This window comes from Copadichromis virginalis, linkage group LG23 (genome assembly GCF_057382275.1).
Source record: "Copadichromis virginalis isolate Kocher_CV1m ecotype Utaka linkage group LG23, C_Virginalis_male_GT1.1, whole genome shotgun sequence".
NCBI lineage: Eukaryota > Metazoa > Chordata > Actinopteri > Cichliformes > Cichlidae > Copadichromis > Copadichromis virginalis.
The window spans coordinates 43,765,296-43,791,230 of record NC_140639.1 but is presented as its reverse complement, the minus strand read 5'-3'; the positions used below and the strand labels follow the sequence as shown (position 1 = coordinate 43,791,230).

Genomic DNA, 25,935 nt, shown 5'->3' with positions numbered 1-25,935 from the left:
TTGTAATCACAATAGTCATTTCGAGGTTTTGTTTCCCTTAAAAAAAACAAAAAAAAATTCTTTTTTACTGCAGACATTTGACTCTGCAAGACTACCTTTATTTTATCACAAATTCTTAGTCCTTTGCTTTTCTAATTCCCTTGTATTTCTTTTCTTTTACACTGTGGTGCACTGGAGCAGGTTTGTATCCAGTAACGGAACAGCAGTAAATAATCAATCAAGAAGTAATGCGTGACGCGGTCACGATGGTTAAAAAAAAGCTATTTATTATTAATGAAATGGCTTTGTTGCACCTCCACATTTGTTTGCAAAAAAGGCTTTATGAGTCTCTCGTGGCTGCATTCATTCAGCGTGTGTTTGTGTCACTTTTTCTCGCTTTTCCTCTCCATCTTTTGCGTGTCGCTTATTGTGGCTGGACCGGATCCAGATGACACATAACTCAAAGCGGAATGAAAGTACAGCCAGTTCTAAACCTGTCATTAAACGCCTCCTGGCTTGACTGGATAACAATAATAAAAAAAAGAAAACTCACACTGAGGCAACTAGTGCAACAATAGCATGTGACAGATCTGAGCACCGCGCTTATGAAGATCAGTTACATGAGAGCGGCTGCTGAGAGGTGAAGCTCCTGGCTGTTAGCTGAACTGCCCGGCACACAAACAGATCGAAGCAGCCTGCGCTTCCTGCCATCTGTCATCACTGCAGCCCGCCATTATCTCATGAAAACATGAAGGATCAGCGGACGCTAAATTCTAGGAACTTCACTGGTGATAATTCAGTTTTACAGTGATGTGCAAAAGTCTTGAGTCACGCCTCATTTCTTCATATTTTGCCAAGAAAATGAGAAATATGTGCAGTGATTTACTGTGATGTGAACGAACATGCATGGAAACACAGGCAAAAACACTTGTTATACAATTCTAACAAGCTTGAAAGTGAATATTTGGTATGACCCGTTTATTCTTTATCACAGCCTGAACATTCATAGGCAGCTTTCTCGTCATTTCTTTAGTTAATCTTCAGGAATAGTTCCCCAGGCTTGTTAAAGGACATTCAGGGCTCTTCTTTGGATGTTGGCTGCCTTTTCTTCTGTTCTCTGACAAGATGATCCCACACTGCTTCAGTAATGTTGAGGTTCGAGCTCTGGGGAGGCCAATCCATAATTGGTATTATGGTTATGCTGAAAAATGAAGATGTTACCAATCGGATGATTTCCAGATGGTATTTCATGGTGAACCAAAATCAGACTCCATCAGTTTTTATAGAATCTCCAACACCACTGTTTAAAGTGCTCCTCAAACCATGACATAGCCTCCACTGTGTTTCACAGATGACTATGGACACTCGCTGTTGTACCTCCTCATAGACTTTTCATTTCATCACTTCATCAGACTTGTTTCCACTTGTTTCAGTCCAGTTCTTGTGCAATATGGCATACCTCAGTCTTTTTCACTGTTTCCGTTCCATAAAAATGCCTTCTTCACAGCCACACTTCCATTTTTGAGGCTTCAGCAAACTTGACTCAACTAAAGGGTCAGATACATCTCTCATGTCCTGTGTCAGGTCTTTACTGGATTTTTTGTCCTGTTTCTTAAGAACCTGACTTGACTCAGACATTGTGTATTTGCTGTAGGTAGTTTTTAAGGCCTGCCACTTTTATCCTCTACTTGTCAAATTTCCTCAAACTTTTTAAGGACACACTGCACACCGTGTTGAGATATGGCACGTTTTCTACAAATAACTCTTTCGGAATCACTCTGTTGGTGCAAAAATGCAATTTTATGCCAGTACAAATAAAAAACACTATTTAAAATTGGATCTTTGCAAATTGTCTGTCATGTGTAGACAACACGGCTCATCCCTTGACTTATATGTCAGTGCTAAGTGGCTCAGCTAACTAAAAATGGTCAGGTACAAGGACTGCACTACAAAGAAAAAAGCAGCTAATGTTCAAAGAAAAACAATGAAAGAGCTTCTGAAAGCCTGGAGAACTACTGCTGAAGTCTGGCTCCTTGGGGGTAAATAAATGAGCCTTAAAACTATTGCACAGAGTGTTTATCTACTCATGGTATCTTAAAAAAGGTCCATACAATGACATTATTCAGTCAGAGTTTGCCTCGGGCAAATTGAAGGTGATATGTCACACTACTGGACAATGGACTCAACCATTAGGCTGCATGGTCTAGTAAGTTGCCTTGAAATTCAGGTCGTTTGCTTTGTCTTTTCGTGCTCTTGTCTCATTTTCAAGGCTTTTTCTTTGTTACAGTGTTTTCTGTCCATCTTTTGCAGTTTCCTTTTTGGCTACGCCTCACAAAATCTGGGTGGTCACCCTTCATTGGCTGACTAATGGACAACAGTAAAAAACCTGGACTGACTGCAAAGCTGCGCATACACATAAACACGGACAGAGAGGCCTCGTGTGCATCACCATCCATCACGGACGCACGTTTAACCCCGCTGGACTGCGCGATGCCCGTCCCACTGCAGCGGCCATCAGGCTGACAGCTCGCGTGATGAAGGATGATGTTCTGGAGAGCTAACGAGCACGGCGCGTGCCGCTTCATCACGCCTGTCCCGCGTCGACCTTCAGCCAAACTCACGGACGAACATATGCGCGAACGGGAAAAAAAAAATACTCAAAACAAACGTAGGGAAGCATAAACACAGCTTTACCCCACTGAGCCTCAGACTTTCTCGCTTTGCCTCAGTTTCTGTCACTTTGGCCACCAAGTATCATCCCGACTTAGTTTTCTCTGAGAGAGGTGCCTCAGCTAACAAGCACCACGAGAACCCGGATCCCTCGCTTCTTCTTTACCGTCCTTTCCCCCGCCACCCTCTCACTCTGCCGTCCTGCCGTAGCGCTCACCGCTTCTCCGCTCAGATATCTGGACAGAATAACGAGCCAGCTGCTTCTCAAGCAGCAGAGATTACAGCAGAGGAGGCCAATTCTTCTCTGCCTGGCATCCATATTGTAGCAGCGCTGCAGAGGGACAGATTAAGACAAATTAGCTCCTGACGACTAGAAGGCTGGATTTGATGGAGCCACATGGCATCGGGCAATTCATCATCTCGTTCTCTTGCCCCCATTTCTGCATCTCTCATCGTCTAGGGATGTGGATGAAAAGAGGGATGATGAAAAGGCGAAGCACTCATTCAGTAGTAAAATAAAATTTGGAAACCTGAACCTGCTGCTCTTCGCGTTCACAAATGGAGAATCTACGCTGAACTTCCAGTGCTGGGAGCAATTTACTGTCAGTGCTGCTGGTGTTGTTAGTGCTGGGAGAATTCCAACTTCTCGATAGCAAGAAGAAGAAGTGGAAAAAAGGATGCTAAGACTTCATGCTATGCATATTCTGACTGATACGCCATGATTATCTACAACGAGGGGAAAGAGTAAAGTCATTCCGAGTGCTGTTTTCAGCTCCACGACACAAGTGAGGAGACACATTTTAGAAAAGCAGTGTTAACACTAACTAGTCCTGCATGGAACCTGCGCTCTACGGACGCAGCACAAAAACCCAAACAACACTGAATTGAGTCAATTTCACGTGGTCTCGCTATCCTGTGAGAGGACAGGGCTAATCTTCCCCTGTTTATTCTGAGATTCGACTTTGCAGCATAAGCCCCTTTAATATAGCAAATGGAGGGGAACTGGGCTGGCATCAAAGCTGGATCCAAAGCAGTAGGCTTAAAAGAGAAGAGAAATATCTTACTATGTTAATGTATTCAATGCTGACAACTTTAAGGATGCAAAGACACCTCCCCCCCTCGCTTCCTCTGGCCTTGCCTAATAAAAAAATATGAAAAAAAAAGACTTACATAACCACACTGAAGATGTGCATCTCTCTAAAAAAATCATCATGGAATCAACTTTCAAACAGTCGATCCTCAGTGAGGCGAAATCATAGGGAAATTTTAAAAAAAGTTTGCTTGGATAAAAACCCTGGAAGTGGGGAAGGGGCGGAGGAGACAGTCGCCAGTGATGAAAGATGAGAAAATGAGTGAGAGTTCAGCGATCAAAGGAGGATTTGTGTGTTGGGAGAGGTCACTGCCAGACACTCAAACAGCTTGTCTGGCATCACAACACCGAAGGCTGCCTCTCTCAGTAAGTAATTTCTCTTTCTCTCTCTCCCCCACGCAAACTAATGCTTCCTCAGGCTGAGGTGGATGAATAGGCTTTATGCACTATCCACCAAACTGTCCTATTTTCTTTCCCCGCCCGAGGCAGGAAACAACTGGTCAACTCCCAGGATCCCGCCAGTAGTTCTTCTTATTACTTGGTGAACTGCTGCAGGAGATTCTCTCCACTGTCAGAGTGGAGGCCTGTGGTATTAAATGGTGCTTTTGTCCTGGAAAGCTGTAACATCCTATTATTAAATATAAAGGCTACTCTATTCATCTGCTAGATTTATGTTGAAATGCACTTCCTGATTTAAATACCGATTTGTCTTTTTCCAGCTTGCACGTGAATCTGTGAGCTTGGCTCACCTTTCTTGACGAGTTGGACGTTGGCCTGTCGCCGCCCGTTGCCATTCTCCACGTAGCAGGAGTAGTTGCCCAGGTCGGCCTCCTCCAGAGACTCGATGGTCAGAGAGATCGAAACCTCCTGCTCTCCCAGGTGCTCCCGGATTGTCCTACAGGGGGGAGCAAAGAGCAAATGAACAATAAGCATGTGCAAGTTGGTGAAAATGAATCTCCTTAGGCTGGTAGCGTGCTTCGCAGTGAGTAACAGAGCAGGGCGGGGGCCAGGTAAACAAATGTTAATATAGTCATTAGTTTAATGACCCAAAAAGCTAGCTAATGGGGACTTCTGCTGAAGACCAGACACTTTATTACCTGAGCAGGACGCTATTTGTTTAATGTCCTTGAATTATTCCCACAAAAAACATCTAAACGCAGGGTTTGATTATAAAGCAGTCAAAGTAATTGGTTAGTTTATTTAGGTGCTTTATTGAGTAAATGTAGATAACTCCCTGTTTTGGCTTTTATTGGCCATATCTTTAATATTTCGGTTCACTCTCAACACTCTTATCAACTCCACTTTAGTCATTACTTCTGTTCACATTTAAAAAAGCAATAATAAACCCGCTATGCTCTTTCTGGCCTGCAATAAAATGGCATAAAATAGTGTGTTATTGGAGTATTTCGCTGCAGGATGTGGTACAGACCAAAACAGAAGCAACGCAGTGTCCTAGAACCCAACTAGCAGCATTGCTCTATGCTAGATGCATAAACTGGTATTGCAATGGGGTTATAAGATGTTGCACTGACCCAAGCTGATCAAAAGCATCAGTTATTGAAGCTTTAAATGTGGACTGTTTATTTACTTGGTCTCTTGGAGACAATATAACAAGTTAAAAATGCGCTGGGAAAATGTTGGCGAAGAGACGTGCGGATGAAGTATGGCTTCGAGGTTTGTTTTCATCAACTTTATTAATTTGTTGCTGTAACCTCAGCTGTGTAGTTGGCTGGTTCATGGTGGTTCTTTGTATAACGAGTAAGATTAGCTGTTAAGAGACCTAACCTCAGCATGCTTCATCCAGCAGACAAAGAACAGCAGCAATAATCAACAGCAAAATCCCCGTTCACATGCACAACTTCATTAAAAGATTTAAATTGAAATATTCATTCAAATTAAAATAATTCATGATTTTATTAAATATAATTGCATTTTGAATTGGATGACAGCAGCACGTTGAAAAGAAAAAAGCTGGGAGAGTTCAATAATGATTAAGTCCTGTCTTTATTGTTTGTTTGACTCCTACATGTTAGCAGGAAAACACTTGACTGCGTAGCTGCCTAATGTTCAAGTGTCCTTAAAAGTCAGCTTCTAACTTGTGTAATTACTGTTTTGATAACTTTGTCTGTCTAAAGCTAAAAAGAATAAAGAACTTCAAGGCTTACTAACAACTTTTTTACTAGACCAGTGATAAAGCCACTTTGTTATGTACAAAAACTGCTCGCTCATGCAAATATCTAACCAACCAACCAATCACAGGGCAGCAACTCAGTGCATTTAACCGAGTGGGTATGGTCAAGACGGCCCGTTAAAGTTCAACAAGACCAGATTGCTTCAAGATGGTGGGAACGCTCAATAACTCAAATAGCAACGCATTACAACCAATATATGCAGAAGAGCATCTCTGTGCTTTCATGTAGATGGGCTACAGCAGCAGAAGACCACTATGTATTAATAGACCTCTCTGCATTGAATCATATCTGTTATTAACCTCTGTCTCTCTTCCACAGCATGTCTTTATCCTGTCTTCCTTCTCTCACCCCAACCGGTCGCAGCAGATGGCCGCCCCTCCCTGAGCCTGGTTCTGCCGGAGGTTTCTTCCTGTTAAAAGGGAGTTTTTCCTTCCCACTGTTGCCAAAGTGCTTGCTCATAGGGGGTCATATGATTGTTGGGTTTTTCTCTGTATCTATGAAGCGCCTTGAGGCGACTTATGTTGTGATTTGGCGCTATATAAATAAAAATTGAATTGAATTGAATTGAATCTCATTCCCAGTCAACTAAGAACAGGAAACTGAGCCTACAATTTGGAAAAACTTAGCCGGGTCTGATGACGCTTGAATTCTAATGCAGCAGATGGTACAGTCAGACTCCAGCTTTGGCCAAGTGGCAGTGTCATAAATAATTGCCTGCTTCCTTCATTTTTCTTACATTTTAAGGAACTGCTGCAAAAAGTGTTTGCCTGGTGCGGCGAGGCAGATATTGTAGACTTTTGGAGCTAACTCACTCCAGAGTCTCTCCTCTCTGCTTTGGACCCAAACACATAAGACAGCATTGGACTTTTGAGGTGCCATCGTGATGATGAAAGGCTGATTTGCTGTTTGAGCCAAAGGCAAGTGTTGAACATGAAATGTCTGATGGTGGACAGATTCTATCAATTAATCAGGAGAGATCGGCTAATGCTTTGCTGTCAAAAGCTTTTGGACTTTTGGTTGGTAAAATGAAGCTAAGATACAGATTGTTTGGTAAAATTTGGCAACATCATAACTTCAAACACGCTTTTGAGCAGGGATTCTAGCTGCCTCATTACTGAGGTGTACATAAAAGTAGCGTCTGAAAGCTTTTAACAAGTTTGTTTGAGACAATGAAACAAAAGGAACAGAAAGAATTCTGACTCAGAACGTGCAGGGCTGAAAGGGTACACGTGTTCTTATTCCAGTGTTTGCAGCTCTGAAAACACAGACTCCAAATACAAACGCTAGATCAGAAAAAAACAAAACAAAATTAAAGTCAAAAAGTCATAAGAGAGAATATTGACTCTTTAATAAAATATCTTACCAAAAGGTTCACCCCAAGTAAATCTGAATTCTGTCTACAGTGTGCATCTTAAAATCCATAAATCATAAGATAAGATAAGATAAGAGATAAGATAGAACTTTATTAATCCCTCGGGTGGGTTCCTCTGGGAAATTCGACTTCCAAAAAGCACAGCAACGACCGAAGTTACAGTTACAGAATTGTTATATATATATATATATATATATATATATATATATATATATATATATACACACACACACACACACACACACACACACATATATAAATACAGAGACAAATATAAATAAAATATACAAAGGGGATAAATAGAATAAATAGGAATAAAAAATAAAAATACAAGTGAATTGCACATTTCAAGTATTGAGTCTATTGCACTGTTGACTATTTACAAAAAGTATTGCACAAGGTATTGTACAGTGAGGTGAAGAGGCACTACAGCTTAGTTGTTCCCCCCTCCTTTGTCCTCCTGTTTCCCCTCCCTCTCCCCTCCAGAGAGGAGTTAAACAGTCTGATGGCGTGTGGGACAAAGGAGTTTTTAAGTCTGTTAGTTCTTGTCTTGGGGAGAAGCAACCTGTCACTGAACAGACTCTTCTGATTGTTTATGGCCGTGTGCAGAGGATGCCCAGCATTGTCCATAATGTCCATCAGTTTCTTTAATGTCCTTTTCTCTGCCACTGTCACCAGAGTGTCCAGCTTCATGCCAACCACAGAGCTAGCCCTCCTGATCAGTTTCTCCAGCCTGCATGAGTCCCTCTTTGCTGTGCTGCTCCCCCAGCACACCACAGCATAGAAAAGTACTCCAGCAACCACCGACTGGTAAAACATCCTCAGGAGCTTCCTGCAGATGTTAAAAGACCTCAGCCTCCTGAGGAAGTACAGTCGGCTTTGGGCTTTTTTATACAGGTGCTCTGTGTTGCATGACCAGTCCAGTTTATTGTCCACCCACAGCCCGAGGTACTTGTACTTGTTGACCACCTCCTCCCCCTCTATCTGAACCGGCAGTGGACCTTCTCTGGACCTCCCGAAGTCCACAACCAGTTCCTTAGTCAACCTTGGACCTTGGAATTACTTCTGTCTGGGAAGAGTGCAATTCTGAGACACTGTCTGAGATAAACTATGCACTTTATACCTATACAGTGCATATCTGCAACTATTTTTCCCGAGTTCTAAAGACCAGGCATCTACAATAGACACAACCTCAGCTCAGTTCCAAGCTCTACTTTTTCCTGACATAAAGTATGTGCTAGCAACTTTTTTAGATGGTAGCATTTTAGCGCATCAGTGGAACAAAACTACATGAAGGTAGGAGCTGCCCGTCCGTGACTGCCGATAAGCAAACACCATATGAGTCATGACACATTTCCCCCATGAAAATTACTGCTCTGTTGACTCGCTGAGGCTCTTGACGTTGATTGCTTGTGACACATTGGTATGGGGATAATAGTGTGACTGTCACGATGCACTACAGCACCGACCTATCACACACATTTTGCCAGAAGGTTTAGCGAGATGATGTTTCTGTTACAAAGTACTCCCTTTTCTAGAAATCTATATACTCTCCCACATTACAAACAGCGTGTGCAAAGAGTAGAATCCATTGCTTCGACTATTTGATCACAGTTGGTGTACTGGAGAAACACTCTGATACTTGAAAGCTTATTTTCTTTTTCTCTTGGCAGGATATTGTGTTCATTAGCATAAAATGGATTTTCACAGCCTTCTCTTCATTATCATTGTCTCCCTTGTTTAAGAGAGGAGAAAGAATGGTGTCATACTGTAGCTAAGTGGCTTCAATGAGAAGAGTTGACACCAAAACCTTCAAAGTGTCGAGGTATATTCTCATAAATTTGAACAAAGTAAGCACTTTTTCCAACTAAGCTGTTCTGTACAAGAGCCTGGCTCCTATTTAATAATCTCCGGTAAGAGGTAAATCCCTTTTCAGCTTAGAAATCAGACCATGTGGCTTTTCTCAGAAAAATTCAAAGCTTCAGAAAGTGAAAGAAAATAACACTATTAATGCGTGGGTCTATATTTAAGGGTGAAAAATAAAAATAACCTAAAGTTTAACATCAGTCACCAAGAGAAACAGTCTCACATGACGGCCTCATAGGAGACTTCCACGGATCACTAGAGTCATTTCGTAACATCTCACTATCTCACTATGTCAGTGGAAAAATTCCACCTCCACCATGGACATGGTGCCGGTATTGGTGAAGAGCGTTTGAGCTTTTTGAGGACCAACTCATATTTCAAAAAGTTTGTACGAGCACAGTATGAGATAATAATACCGTCAGATAATCATGGTGGACAAAGGCTAGGCTGCCTCTCCCAGGCACTGGTAAATTCCTTCCTCTCCAATTCCACTAAAGTCAGGTTCCCACTTTGAGCACCAGCACTTTAATAGTAAACCAGTGCTAAACAGTTTATTTATTTATTGGTATATTTCTTTGGTGTTAATGCATCAAAATGGTTATAAATGAGGCACTTTGTTGGTGGAGAAGAAATAAAACGAAAGTGAAATGGTAGAAGAAATATCAAAATATCAAGTTTAATTGATTCTAAAGTTTAAGAACTGTTGAATTAAAAAAATTCTACAGCTCATCAGTCATCAAGCATATTTTCAATGTGATAGACATAAAAAAGCAACTGAAAAGCAGTGCGTGTATGTCTGTTCTGTTAATGTCAGTGAACATTTACAAGTTGGATATATCAGGCATAGTAATTTATGGCGACATTACGCCTATGTTACATGTACTGGTATGCTGTTAATATGTTACATGTACGCTATGTCAGTGCTTCCCAACCACTGTGTTGCGGCACATAGGTGTGCCGTGAGAAATGATCAGGTGTGCCATAGAAGATTATCTAGTTTCACCTGATTGGTACTCTAAGCCAGCGGTCCCCAACCTTTTTTGCGCCACGGACCGGTTTATGCCCGACATTATTTTCACGGACCAGCCTTTAAGGTATCGCGGATAAATACAACAAAATAAAACTAGTACCGGTACCGAAAAAAGAAGATTTATTCATAACACACGTGAAAAGACCCAGGAAAACCGAGTAAACGATAAAAACGATAACAAAATAATGCTGAAAACCGATAAAAACCCTGAAAACCATACATTTCATACCTGAGCCTCAACTCTCGCGGCTCGGGGGTTGGGGACCGCTGCTCTAAGCGACCGGCGTGAGAAACAGGCAGAACAATTACATTCTCTTACACTAGAGGGCAGTACCACTTCTTGCTCCAATTAAATGGGTTGCCAACTGCCAGTAAAACAGAAGAAGAAATTACATAGTCATGCTACGAGTGAGACAACGCAGCGCGCAATAGTAATAGGTAAATATTTAAAAAGTAAAAGTATTCAGTCTGATCTTGGTCCTAGAATTCCGAGCCAGATGAAGGTCCTAGCATAAGCAGTGGTCAGAGGAAAGACAAAAAAAGGTATACTTGGGACAAGTCAGGCAAATTCCACTATGTCTGGTACACAGGGCTTTTTCTAATGTGAAACGTGCCGTGGCTCCAAAAGGATGGGAGACACTGCGCTATGTGTACGTTATTGTTCGCAAATACATTTTGCCAAACAATTTTTACTGCGGTGACACTTTAGGGTGACTAGAATGTGACACTAATTGTGCCCATAACTGATTACTTTGTCTTACACAATGAATATAAATATAAAGAAAATCAATGTTTTTATTGTCATTTTTTTGGTGTTTAGCTATTTCTTACATCTCATCTAACCTTTATCACATCTCACTATATACAGAAGATAAAAAGCAAAACATACACCAAGCCTAGCTGTAACCAGACAGAGCAGAGACATTATTTCCCATTATTTCTGTTCTCCAAGAAGGCACAACCTCAGCTACATGAGGTATGATATGATGATGTGAGATGGCAGGGGCTAGTAGGTAAAAAGAATGCCTACTGGTAATATCTATGGAAGTGATTACAGATGATAAAAACCATTCAAATGGATTGAGAACATAAAAAATGAGTGTTTTCCATAGCAGGATACCTGACCTCCAGTCAGTCCATTTCACAGTTAACCAGAATTAGCATAAAACAGGTACTAAACAAAACATTGGAAAATAAAGATCAATGTCTACTTATAAAGCCTGTTTCGGAACAACTGTTACAAACGAAAAAACAACAAGAAAACAATGCTCGTTAAAAAAGCAAAATCTGTCCTGCTGTGCTCTTGTGAAAAAACAGGCATGATATACGAGCAGATAATCTTTTTAAGGTTACCAAAATTACAGCTATTTCTAGCCCCTGTTTAATGACGCATGGGGCTAATAGCACAAAAAGGTGTGAGTGCCACTTGAGCATTTGTCTGCTGCCTGCTGCAGGGTATTTGAATATGAAAACTCATCTAATTCTTGTTGATCAATGAACAAGCCAAACAAAGCAGACTGGGAAGTGCTGGGAGGATAAAGAATAACTATAATACACCCACTGCTGCCATGGCAATATCTTACATTAGCTTTACAAAGTGCTGCTAATAATTGGTGTCCCACATAGAAATTATCACTCTGCAGTGAAACTTCTTTTATTGACCATGCACAGAGAAGAACTATTAGAAGTAATCATTTTGCAGCTACGTGGACTTATAGCAGCTTCATAAAACCTAATAATGAAGTTTTACTTTTTATGCTGGTCTCCAGCAAATATAGCAGAAAGGTTAGCTCCTGGGGTAAAGGTTATGTGAGTATATAAGGTAATTCTTTTAGGGTTTTCTCACAGTGCCTGTTAGCTCATCGTTCTCCATTGAGAGGCCAGTCGGGCAGATATGACAGGGGATCACAAGGCTGAGATATAGATCCATGCTGATGGTTTTTTAAAGAGGCGGCACCCATGTGTAACTCGACACAGATTGAAACACTTAAGGCGTTGGCAAAGGAAAAAAATTCATCTTTGTTTACAAAAAACACTCATACCCATCATACTTGTTACTGAAAGTCTTAAGTGGAGGTCTAAGTGAGTTCCTGGAAAACAGGAACCGTGAAGTGTGAACACACCCACACATACATCTGCCAGGTCCCTGGCACATATCTCGGGGTCAAAAAAACATCTTGGTGTTTTGTGACTTAAATCTACCAAAGACCTGACATCAGTTTCAATGTAAAATGTTTGGAGTAAAAATAAAACCCCCACAAAAACCACAAACTGTTTTCTAACTCAGGTACACTTCGGTAAATCGAGTTCGCCTGAAAACAAGGGCAAGGGTCTGTGGCCTATGTGATGGAAAACTACAGCAGAAGTGAAAGCCCACGCCACGGTGGCTGGGAGGCAAAATATTGCATCATTATTCATCTCAAATATGAGTAAACATCACATATTAGCCTGAAACACTACATCTGAAAGGTTGATTTGAATTACTGTAGATCAGAGCTGATCTGAAATGTAATATTTTATACAATGACAGATCATCCAATGTGCATACGATTTGTGCTGGCATGCATGTGCAGCGCTGTTGCATCAGTAAGCGGTAGGAGTGCTCCACTTTTCAAACTGTCAGATAATGTTGGCAAAGGACTGTTATTTCTACTCTGCACAGCTGTGAGACTGGATATTCTTATGTGCAGAGCAAGATTTGGGAATATATACATTGATGTGCACACTTGAAAATGTACATATGGATGTTTAAAAATTCATTTAACCAAAATCTGAGAACCTTGATACAAATTAGGTTACTTTTTAAGAATATACCCGAAATTGATGGGAAAGGTCTCCCCCAAGAAGAAGCTACTATGAGTTCAGGAATGGCTCAAGGACTCCAAAAGGTCTCCAAAGTCCCCAGAAGCTGGAAGAAACCTGATCCACCACCACGCAACCTACAGAATACCAAGGATCCCCTACCAATGTACTGGTTTAAGGGCACCCCGATAGCTCAGCTGGTAGATTGTGCAAGTTTGAGTCCACCCTTGTGTATTTGTTGCATTTCATCCCTTCTCTGTCAATGTAGCTTTCCCCATCCACATACAATGTGCATAACACTAAAGGACATGCCCACACAAGACCAGATGGTTCAGTTTTAAAGTTGTAACTAAGATTTCTGACGTCGGCATATCTAGTAGAGTTAAAACAACTCGAGCCATGTACCCTACCTGGTATCTGAAAAGACTGGAGAGAATATGTCTGCCTGTTTTCTCTTTGAACGCGTGAACATTTCCCAGAGAGGCTGGAGAAGTAATTTCGGATGGAAATCAGGGCTGCTGTACCGATACTGTTGCTTAGTGACAAGCATGGTGAGAATTATTTGTGTTTGTCAAGGTAAAGGTCAACTGGTAGGTGGTAGAAGTGCACAGGTGTTGAAACAGATTTTACAGTAAATCAAGAGACATGTTTAATTCCACGCTTCCTCTCAACATCTGGCCGGGGAACCAAGCATATAATAACTATAATAACTATCATTTTGTTTTTGCCGTACTGTTTTATGGGGTATTTTTGGAAGGAATAATTTTATATTGTGCTTAGATGAAAATAATTTCTTCTGCACTTGGCTAGCTTATCTCAGGAGAAGTAAACTACCATATGTGTGATTCTTGTCTTTCTGTTAAGCTAAGCTGGTGGTTCCAACCCTAAATTCCCCATTAATAGAATAGAATAGAATAGAATTCAACTTTATTGTCATTGCACATGCACAGGTACAGGGCAACGAAATGCAGTTTGCATCCATCCAGAAGTGCTTTAGTGATATAGATATATTACAATATATATTAGCAATAATATAGATATGTGAGTATATTACAGAAATGGGTCTATTATGGTATGTTATAATGTACACGGTATGAAGTATGTTGTGAATATTCTATAACTATAAGTATGTACAGGCTGTAGTGAGTACAAGCTATGTACAGGCTATGAACAGGATATAAATATGAAAAACTATACAGAATATGTTATAAATAACTTTACAGAATCTGAGATATACAGCTATACAGAAATGGGAACTATGCAAGTTGTAAACAGTTGTAGGATTAAAGATTATCGAATGTACAGAATGATTATTTACACAGAGCTATACAGTAGTGCAGTTAAGATAAGTGAGGGTGTAGATAGTTTCTACAGAGGCTATATAAAGTGCTAGTGGTTGTGAGTGGTGGTTCAGTCCATGTTATTATTGTGTGTTTGAGGGTACGGTTGTCCATTGTGTGTGTGTGTATGTTCAGTCCATGAGTTAACGTGGGTCAGATGTCAGGAGGCAGAGTTCAGGAGTCTGACAGCTGTGGGGAAGAAGCTGTTCCGGTACCTGGTGGTCTTAGTCCGGAGGCTCCTGTGGCGCCTCCCAGAGGGCAGGAGGGTGAAGAGTCCATGTGATGGGTGACTGGGGTCTTTGATGATTTTCCCAGCCCTTTTCAGACACCGCTTCCTGTAGATGTCTTTTATGGCAGGAAGTGGTGCTCCGGCGATGCGCTGGGCAGTTTTCACGACCCTCTGCAACGCCTTCCGGTCCGAGGCAGAGCAGTTCCCGTACCAGACTGTTATACAGTTGGTCAGGATGCTCTCGATGGTGCAGCGATAGAAGTTCACCAGGATGTCTGAGGACAGGTGGTTCTTCCTCAGAGTCCTCAAGAAGAAGAGGCGCTGATGAGCCTTCTTGACCAGCTTGGAGCAGTTGGTCGTCCAGGTGAGATCCTCGGAGATGTGGACTCCCAGGAACTTGAAGCTGCTCACACGCTCCACAGCCGTCCCCTTAATGTGGATGGGTGGATGTGGGTCAGCATTCCTCCTGTAGTCCACGATGAGCTCCTTGGTCTTCTCGGTGTTAAGCAGCAGGTTGTTTCTGTCGCACCACTCATTAAACAAGTCAATTAACTATTTGTTAATGCAAATATATCAAATCAGGCATGTGGACATGGTCATAATGACGTACTGAAGTTTAAAAGAAATATCAGAATGGAGGAGAAAGGTGATTTAGGGGACTTTTAACCTGGCATGGTGGTTGGTGTCAGAGGTTGTTTTACTGGGATTTTCCCACACAACACAACAATCTCTAAGGTTACAGAGAATGGGCTGGAAAACAGAAAATATCCAGTGAGCAGCAGTTCTCTGGGTGATATTGCTGTGTTGATGCCAGAGGTCAAAGGAGAATGACCAGCCTGCTTTGAGCTGATACTGATGTACTGATCGGTACTGAAAGTACCTCAAAAAACCACTCTTTAAAACCAGGGCATGAAGAAGAGCATCTCTGAATGCACAACATGCTGAACCTTGTAGCAGAGGGGCTACAGCAGCTGAAGACCACACCAAGTGCCACTCTACATTGTAAATACCCTGACTATACTCACTGATTAACTTAGCAAAGCTAAGACATCTGTTTAGCTTTTGCTAAGCTAACACATACTATACTTTGGGTCTTTCTAAGCAACTAGTTCAACCTTCATATGGAGAATTTAATAATTCTACATATATTAAAGTACTAAATCACATATGCACTGTATACACTTCAACAAAGGTTTGTATTATTAGGCTTTTATTTTCAGACGGTACTGAGCAGTGCTGAGTTTGCAGCACTAATAAGCAGAGACCCTGGACGGTGTAAGTACCCTGATTTCCCATGATATATCCAAGAACGTTAATTATAGTTAGAAAATGAAATGAAATTTTACACTTGAACTGCTACTCAAAAGGGTGCTGTATGCCCTTACACCGGGGGACTGAAACTTCTTCTGGTTTCAAACTTCGGCAGCACGGTCTTTAAGTCTGCAATCTGTGCTGCGTCTTCTCACAAATCCATGAAGTCATGTTCTGCAGCCACAATTTTTTTTTTATCAACCCTGAATCTCAGTGGTGAAACATTGTGCCAAAAGCTCCATTTTATGTATTACAGGCGGCCCTTAAGGGAATACTCCTGTGTGATTAATTTCCATTTCAAAGCTAAAAGCTCATGGAATGATGTCAGCGAGTGGGTTTGAAGTGGTGCAAACTCAAATGGGAACAAAAAAAATGAAATAAATAATAATGCTCAGAGGGAGACAGCATCTCACAGCGTGTATACTCCTCACGTCTGAGCCTGCACACACACACACACACACCTTCCGGTCACGGTTTTGATTTCTTGCCTTGTTACCTCATTTGACTATCGTATGAAAGCAGGTTTCTAACTGCATGCGGTGAGCCACTCACTATTCCATCTTCTCATCTTTATTATACCACCTACGCAGTGTCGCCACCTGCCAACCCCCCTCCCCCTCCACCTCCACAGTCCCCTTAAATCCTGTAGGCTCTAATTGGCCCGGTGTCCTTCACGACAGAGAGTGGTGCTGAGAGCTGGACGGAGCATGCTAGCAGGCTAATAGAGACATCTCGAAATGCCAGGTCACTGACTGGGCCGCTAACTCTCCTCCCAGCCTTGTCACGCTGCTTATGGTTAACCTTTTCTTTACATAGCATTTGTCGACAACAAGAATTTTTCTAGTCATACGTGTGGTCCGTGAAAGGGGTGCATCGGGGCAGGATACCAAACACAGATGCTATGTGGTTTTTGCAATACAGACACGAGCAAGAACGACAAATATAAGTTTGACAAATAAAAAGAGTGAACTATCTCTTCGCTTTTATTGATTCAAAACCATTCATTTAATTAAATCAATCCATGTTTTTGACACTAGTTTTCAATCTGTAATTGAATTACAGCTAAGGGAATTCAGTGTATTTATACTGTGTCTTCTTGTTACCCTTATCTGAATTCCCCTGTGATGACAGCAAAGCAAAGAAACCCATTCTTAAGGATTAAGCATTTCCTCTTCACAGCTACAATTACTTCTTGCCTGCAATTTTTTTAACCACACTCGACTGTGACCACAGTCACAGCACAAATACATTATACTCAGCGTGCATTAACTTAGAAGAGCTCTTTTCTTCTTTCAACATATTTACTATGTATATTTGATTTTTTTTAAGGTTTTATAATCCTCTTCACAAAATCGGTGTAGTACTGTCTTGAGTAATCCCTCATTTCTTGCTGCAATCACTACTTATTACAATTGTACAAGCTTGAAAGTCAATATTTGGTATGGCCACCTTTATTCTTCATCACAGTCTAAACTCGCTTTCTTTAAGCAGTCTTCAGGAATAGTTCTCCAGGCTTCTTGAAGGACATTCAAAGCGTTGGCTGCCTTTTGCTCTGTTCTCTGTTAAGATGATCCCACAGTTCTTTAATAATGTTTAGGTCTGCGCTCTAAGGAGGCCAATACATCAATGATAATGTTCCATTGTTTGTTTTAATGTCAATCAGTTGACACTGATTTTCAATGAATTTCTAGTTTAATTCAAATTCAAATTCAAATTCAAATTTTATTTGTCACGTACACAGTCATACACAGTACGATATGTAGTGAAATGCTTGGACAACTGCTCGTGACCTAAAGAGAACAAAAAAGGAAAAGGCTATGAATAAGATAGGAAATAAATATGAAAAATTAAAAAGGGTAAATTTAACTAGGAAGGAATAAAATATAAATTAAGGTTAAAAATGAAATAACTGTACAACACAAATTAGAATGAAGGGTAAATTTAACTGGAAAGAATAAGATAAAGATAAATATATAAATTAAAGTTGAAAATAAAATAACTGTACAACAAAATACACAATACACAATATAGAACTATATAAGAATGTATGAAGAAATCTAAATATAAATAAATATATACACAATAACAGCAGCTGTACAAGTATTAACCGGAAATGAAGAATATAGTGACCAGTGTTGTGCAAAACCAAAGTCCAGAAAGTCCAGTGTGTGTGTAAGAACCATATGTGTGGGTCAGTACTGTGTGGTGGTGTGATTGAGAGACCGTATCGCCTGCGGGAAGAAGCTCCTCCTCAGTCTCTCTGTGTTGGTCTTCAGGGAGCGGAATCGCTTTCCTGACCTCAACAGAGAGAACAGTCTGTTGTTGGGATGGCTGAGGTCCTTCACGATCTTCCTGGCCTTGGTCCAGCACCGCCTGCTGTAGATTGAGTGCAGGTCAGGGAGCTCGGAGCGGATGGTGCGCTCAGCTGACCGCACAACCCTCTGTAGAGCTCGTCTGTCCTGCATGGTGCTGTTCCCGAACCAGGTTAAGATGTTTCCCGCCAGGATGCTCTCTATGGTGCACGAGTAAAAGTTCCTGAGCACCTTGGAGGGCAGTTGGAAGTCTCTCAAGCGTCTGAGGTGGTAGAGACGCTGACGGGCCTTTTTCACCACGGTGTTGATGTGACAGGACCATGACAGGTCCTGCGTGATGTGAACTCCGAGGTATTTGAAGCTGTCCACTCTCTCCACTGGGCACTCGTTGATGACGGGGGTCTGGTAGTTCCTCTCCTGCTTAGTGCTGAAGTCCACTATCAGCTCCTTTGTCTTACTGACGTTTAGAAGGAGGTTGTTCCTCTGGCACCAGTTCTCCAGATTCCTAATCTCCTTCAGGTAGGCCGTCTCGTTGTTATCAGAGATCAGGCCCACCACGACGGTGTCGTCAGCAAACTTGATGATGGTGGTGGAGCTGGTAGTGGCCACACAGTCATATGTGTACAAAGAGTACAGCAGGGGGCTCAGAACACACCCCTGGGGGGCTCCAGTGCTGAGAGTGGTGGAGGCTGAGACATGTCCGCCCATCCTTACTGCCTGTGGTCTGCCAGTTAGGAAGTTGGAGATCCACTGACACATAGATGAGCTGAGTCCCAGATGCTCCAGCTTGGTGGTGAGTGTGGAGGGAATTATGGTGTTAAATGCAGAGCTGTAGTCTATGAAGAGCATTTTAACATAATTCCCCCTTCTAGTGTCCAAGTGAGTGAGTGATGTGTGGAGGAGATGAGAGATGGCATCGTCTGTGGAACGATTTGGACGGTAAGCGAACTGTAGTGGGTCCAGTGTGTCTGGTAGTGAAGAAATGATGAAGTCTCTGACCAGGCGTTCAAAGCACTTCATCACTACTGAGGTGAGGGCTACAGGGCGATAGTCATTGAGAGAAGCAGGGTGGGGTTTCTTCGGGACAGGAACAATGATGGACTCTTTGAAGCATGTGGGGATCACCGACTGAGATAAAGAGATGTTGAATATCTCAGTGAACACAGGAGCTAGCTTGTATGCGCAGTCTCTTAGGATACGACCTGGGATGCCGTCTGGTCCTGCTGCTTTCCTGGTGTTCACTCTCTTGAAGGCTCTCCTTACTTCATGCTCGGAGATGACGAGCACGTTTCCGGTGCTGGCAGTATCTTCCTGTCTGCAGCCGTTAGCGCCGCTAACACTAGCATTGTTGGAGACCTTAGCTGCAGCCTCGAAGCGAGCATAGAAAGTGTTCAGCTCGTCTGCCAGAGTCACGGCCGCGTTCGTCATACCGGTTGTTGGTGCTTTATAGTCCGTTATTATCCTTAGTCCCCGCCACAGGCTCCTAGAGTCACTGTTGGAGTTGTGACTCTAGTTTCCTCCCGTAGCGCTGCTTCGCCTCTTTCACCGCCCTCCGCACGTTATATGATGCGGCTTTGTACGGGTCCATGTCCCCCGTCATGAGTCCCGTGTTGTAGGCAGCGGTGCGGGATCTCAGAGCGTCGCGGATGGTTTTATCCACCCACGGCTTCTGGTTGGGAAACGTTGTGATAGTCTTTGTCTCCACGGTATCATCCGCTAGTTTCCCGATGAATCCCACAACCGCTTCCGTAAACACGTTGACGTCATCGTCGGAGCTGTTTCTGAACATGCCCCAGTCTGCGTCATCGAGTGCGTCCTGTAACGCGGCCACCGATTGATCCGTCCAGCGCGCGACCTTCCTCTGAACCGGAACTTCCTGTTTCAGCCTTTGTTTGTATTTTGGCATGAGGAAGATGGCGGCGTGATCAGATTTGCCAAACGGGGGGCGGGATTGTGCCTTGTAGCCGTCCTTGACCGTAGTGTAGCAGTGGTCCAGTGTCCTTTCACCCCTGGTGGGGCAGGTGATGTGTTGATAAAAGTTCGGCGCTGCGCGTTTGAGGTTGGCGCTATTAAAGTCCCCCGTCACAATAAGCGCAGCGTCCCGGTGTTGTGTCTGGTGCTGTGTGAGTGCCTCATGCAGCTCGCATAAGGCGGTGACCGTGTCCGCTTGTGGTGGAATATAAACGGCACTTACAATGACCGATGTAAATTCCCGAGGTAGATAAAAGGACGACACATGATGGACAGTAGTTCCAGATTTGGTGTGCAGGAGCGTGTGAGAGGAACAACGTTCGCACTGTTGTCACAGTTTCCCTTCTTAAGAGAAGGGAGAACTTCTTGTCAGAAACTTTTCCATTCATACAGTTTCTGATAAGGTTTCAGTGAGCAGTGGATGGATCATCTGAAGTATCAAATGCATCTTTCAGATTGTGTGTCAGGTTTCTGCAGTTTCCTTTTTTTTTTTAAGGACACACTGCACACCATACTGAGATATGTCAGGTTTTTAGGTAATAGCTCTTTGGGAATCACCTTGCTGGTGAAACTGCTTTAAACTGTTTTATCTTTGGTACTTTTCATGGGTTCAACTAAAGAAATGGATTGTTTTTAATGTGTTTTTGTGACAGGCTGTTTAGCAAGTACCTAAAGATACAATTGGTTCTGCAGTTGTCTGTTATGTGTAGACAAACCACTGGTTTAGCTCCTGAGTTAGCTTCCTTTGCCAAGCTTGAATGATTCCTAGGTCAAGTTGCAACAAAGAAACAACACAAACATTCCTCTGAAAATGGTCAGGTATAAGGACTGGACTGTAAGTGAGTGGAAAAGCAGCCAGTGTCCAAAGAAAGCCTGGAGAACTATTGCACAAGACCATTTTTTTTTTAAATTACAAGAAAGTCTGGCTCCTTGGAAGCATAATATAAAGAAATAAAGGTTGGCTCATGACTTTTGCACATCCCGTGCTCTATCTTTATATTGATCTGAGATGTTTAATCAAATCAAATCAAATCAAATCACTTTTATTGTCACATCACATGTGCAGGTACATTGGTACAGCACATGTGAGTGAAATTCTTGTGTGCGAGCTTCACAAGCAACAGAGTTGTGCAAAATACAATAATGTAAACAAGCAAAATACAAGAATGGCTACATCTGAAACTAATAAATATATGTACAATATATAATAGTATATGCATTTCTGGATGTGTATACTAAATATTTTTCTACGTGTGTCTGTGTGTGTGTACACATATTTTACAAATTAAATAGAGTAAACAATAAATAAAATATATAAAATAAAATATACAGAGTTGAGACATGTGCAAAACAGTGGCATTACTGTACAGTATGGAGTGCATAATGTTAAAGTTCCAGTAGTGAAGCTGAGGTGTCTATGACGTGTTCAGCAGTCTGATGGCCTGATGGAAAAAGCTGTCTCTCAGTCTGCTGGTACGGGACCGGATGCTGCAGAACCTCCTTCCTGATGGAAGTAGTCTGAACAGTTTATGGCTGGGGTGACTGGAGTCCTTGATGATCCTCCCCGCTTTCCTCAGGCACCGCTTCCTGTAGATGTCTTGGAGGGAGGGAAGCTCACCTCCAATTATCCGTTCAGAGCACCGCACTACTCGCTGGAGAGCTTTGCAGTTGTAGGCGGTGCTGTTGCCATACCAGGTGGTGATGCATCCAGTGAGGATGCTCTCAATGGCACAGTGATAGAAGGTCCTGAGGATGCGGGGGCTCATGCCGAATCTTTTCAGTCTCCTGAGAAAGAAGAGGCGCTGCTGCGCCTTCTTCACTGTTTTGTTTGTGTGTACTGACCACGTAAGATCCTCAGCCAGATGTACACCAAGGAACCGGAAGCTGCTCACTCTCTCCACAGCAGCGCCGTTGATGGTGATGGGGGTGTGTACTTCTCTGCACCTCCGGAAGTCCACTATCAACTCCTTTGTCTTTGCGACGTTGAGGGTGAGATGGTTGTCTTGACACCAGTGGGTCAGGGCGCTGACCTCCTCCCTGTAAGCCGTCTCATCACCATTGGTGATAAGACCCACCACTGTAGTGTCGTCCGCAAACTTCACAATGATGTTGGAGCTGTTAGTGGCTGTGCAGTCGTAGGTGTAGAGTGAGTACAGGAGAGGGCTCAGTACACACCCCTGTGGAGCACCAGTGTTCAGTGTGACGGGGGATGAGGTGATGCTGCCCAGTCTGACCACTTGGCGTCTGTCAGACAGGAAGCTAAGGATCCAGCTGCAGAGGGAGCTGCTCAGTCCTAGATCCTGCAGTTTCCTGTCCAGCTTCGAGGGAACGATGGTATTGAATGCTGAGCTGTAATCTACAAACAGCATTCTCATATACGTGTCTCTCTTCTCCAGGTGTGACAGGGCAGTATGTAGTGTCAGGGCTATGGCATCATCAGTGGACCTGTTGTGGCGGTATGCGAACTGTAGAGGGTCCAGTGAGTCGGGTAGTGCAGAGCAGATGAAGTCCCTGACCAGCTTCTCGAAGCATTTGCTTACGATCGGGGTCAGGGCTACAGGTCGCCAGTCGTTCAGTGAGGAGATGGTGGAGGATTTGGGTACAGGGACGACGGTGGCCATTTTGAAGCAGGCTGGGACTACAGACAGAGAGAGGGAAAGGTTGAAGATGTGCGTGAACACTCCAGCCAGCTGAGCCGCGCATGACCTGAGGACGCGGCCGGGAATCCCGTCCGGACCAGTAGCTTTGCGTGCGTTCACCTTCCTGAAGCACTTCCGCACATCCTCCTCAGACACAGTGTGCGCACTGACGTCATCCGCGGTGCGCACACTGTCCGGTCTCATGGTGTTCGCTGTGTCGAATCTAGCGTAGAATACGTTTAGATCCTCACACAGAGAGGCCGTGGTCTGCGGTGTGCTGGTTTTCCCTCTAAAGTCTGTGATCGTGTTTAGTCCCTGCCACATACTCCGAGGGTTGTCAAACTGTTGCTCCACCCTGTCCCTGTACTCACGTTTGGCTGCTTTGATCGTCTTCCGGAGTTGGTAATGTGCGTGTTTGTAGTCCGATGTGTTCGCGGAGGCAAAGGCGGTGCTCCGTGCCGCGCGAACATCTCCGTTAATCCAGGGTTTTTGATTTGGGAAGGATTTAACTGTTCTGGATGGATTAAACTGTTGCTACGTTCTACTACGTTCTACTAACTTGATGGTTTCCACTGTTTCACACGTTATCTTTTAATAGTCTCGGCGGCCGTGTATTGATGATGAGGATTGATTATTCATTTAAGAAGGGTGAGCACTTTGCTCTGGATTTCGATTGACCTTCACCGCTTGAAGATCAGTGCATAATCTTGAACAAAAGTACAGCATTGGTGTAATGTTCTGCCCTTGTTAGTCCATCAAACAAGGAAACTGTGACCTTTTCTCAGGCCTGTGATTAAGCAAAGATCAACCATGCTGCAATTTTGGCAACATCACAGACAATATGAGCCATCTGAGGCTGTAATCCACCCAGCTGACAGTATTTTACGTGCCAATTATAAACTGATTTAACTGCACGACATCAACCCACTGGTTAACTGGCCACTTCATTATGTACACTCGTTCAACTGCTCATTAAAGCAAATATCTAATTAGCCAAACATGAGCCACAAACTAAAAATATTTAGGCATGTAGACATGGTCACGAGGGTGTGCTGACTGGTGACTTTGAATGTGACATGTGTTAGTGGCAGACAGGCTGCTTGAGTAGAAACTGCTCATCTGCTAAGACATTCAAAACATTCATGTCTAGGTTTTAAAGGGAGAGTGCCAAAAAAGAAAATACCCACTGAGTGAAAATTTAGGAGCAAAATAAATTGCAGATGGGCGAGAGCAGAGAAGCGTGGTCAGACTTGTTTTGAGGTAATAGATCAGTAAAAAAAAGTCAACTCTTTACCAGCAAGGTATGACAAAAGAGCATCTTAGTATATCAAACCTAGAAGCAAGATGGATCCATCCTGTCCTGTAGCAATTTAGGGTGCTGGCACAGAAAGCAGTATTTCCAGGCACCCTGTGGGCACCCTTGTACCAGCCGTGAGGCATTAATATGCCAAAGCTTCCTGTGTATCAGTGTTGACCATATCTATCCCCTTTTCAGAAGGATACCATCTCACAAAGCTCATATCGTACACCGATCAGCCATAACATTATGATCACTGGCAATAACACTGATTATCTCTTCATCGTGGCACCTGTTAGTGGGTGGAATAAATCAGGGAGCAAATGAACATTCTGTCCTCAAAGTTGATGTGATGAAGAAATGGGCAAGCGCATCTAAATACGGTCATTTCTAGCTCCAAAAACCCAATACGGTGGTGGCCAAATAGCTTTGAGTTTAAGGGGTTTCCTTAACCTATATGTGATGGTATATTACCTAAATCTATCTTTTATATACAGTCTATAAGTAGAATAGCGGATTTGCATGATGGCAGTGCTGCCCATAAATCTACAGCATTAGGACAGTTATTAAGCTAGAAAAGGGGTTTCTATTCAACAAAAGCAAGGTGTATGTGTATGTGTAGGTATATGTAATAAAGTGACCCTGCAGCTAAAGTAAACGGATCCCATCTTACTCCTGTAATGTTGTAAATGTAGCAGCAAATCTATCAAATTTCCAATCACAGGTGAAAAATAGGCCTAAAGCAGAAGCGATACCATCAGCTACACTTTAGCAATGGCACGAAATGTCTGCTTTGTTTTTTATGGCTGATCCAAAGTGAATCAATAAAAATGATTCTGGACGAGTTCCATATGTCAGTGCCGTCAAGCTAAAACAACACTTTTCACCATGGGTCCAGGTTCATCGTTTAAACATGCTGGAAATCCAGCTTCCCCCAGTGAACCTTTCTTTCTCTCCCTGTATAACTGCATTGCTGTCAATCATGGCTGAACATTTATGATTGACAGTATTAGACGCCTACTTATTATAGGCATATAATAAAAAGAAAATCTCATTTTCTGCAAGGTGAAACTTTAAAAGTGCGACAGTTCCTAAAGCTCCATTGTTTACCTCACATGACTTGTCAAAACTAAAGGAAGAAGAGTTGCGTCTAGGCTTCATTTTTGGATGGTCAACCAGCCTCGGCTGATGCTGATATCAGAGTAAACAGACTTCTGTTTTCATTAATGAGCCAAAAACATGGTGGTCACTCAAATGGAAAAGGAGGCTATTCAGTTAGAGTTTCCATCTGTTGTGCTGCTGCTGCTGCACTTTTGTTTAACTGATGGAGCAGTTCCTGAACTGCGCATATACAGTACATGCTGATAAAGAATGCATAGCTACCTGCATTATTAAACAGCCACATAAGGCATTCATGAATATCAAATGCTCAATATGAATATTTAGATGGTAGCTTGGTAGTGAACGGTTCCCTTTATTGTTTGGTGTGTTGATGGGTGGTCACAGAGTTGTGGCAAATTGAGTTTAAATAGGTGTTTACCAGTTCAGCCGAGGGGTCCTGTGCTGCTTTTGAAGAGATCAGAAGTGACTCATGAATATATTAGTCACTTCTGACTAAGTGATAGCGGCAGATTATTTCTGTTGCTATAACCGGTTTAATAACGGTCATATGTGCATATTTTTCTTAGATTTGTATCTTTTTTTGCCCAATCTGGACACAATTTTTATTATATGCTATTTGGATTGGAAAGCTCAAATTTCATGAGATCTCACTGTTTTGGGGACGCCTCCGGCTCATGCTTGGTGGTGTGCAATAACCTAACTGTCTTCTGTTT

The 25,935-nt window shown here is 42.7% G+C and overlaps 1 protein-coding gene across 3 annotated transcripts in view; it reads right to left on the bottom strand.

The window, feature by feature from the left end:
* The window catches only part of LOC146681677 (interleukin-1 receptor accessory protein-like 1-B), a 347,610-nt gene that overhangs the window by 22,413 nt on the left and 299,262 nt on the right, over positions 1 to 25,935 (bottom strand). For all 3 annotated transcript variants that reach the window (XR_014918021.1, XM_085448562.1, XM_085448563.1), the window contains exon 8: positions 4,489 to 4,634. Coding sequence is in view for 2 of the 3 variants with exons in the window: in XM_085448562.1 (XP_085304688.1) it covers positions 4,489 to 4,634 (146 nt within the window). In the remaining variant the exon portion in view is untranslated. The remainder of the gene's footprint in view (positions 1 to 4,488; positions 4,635 to 25,935) is intronic.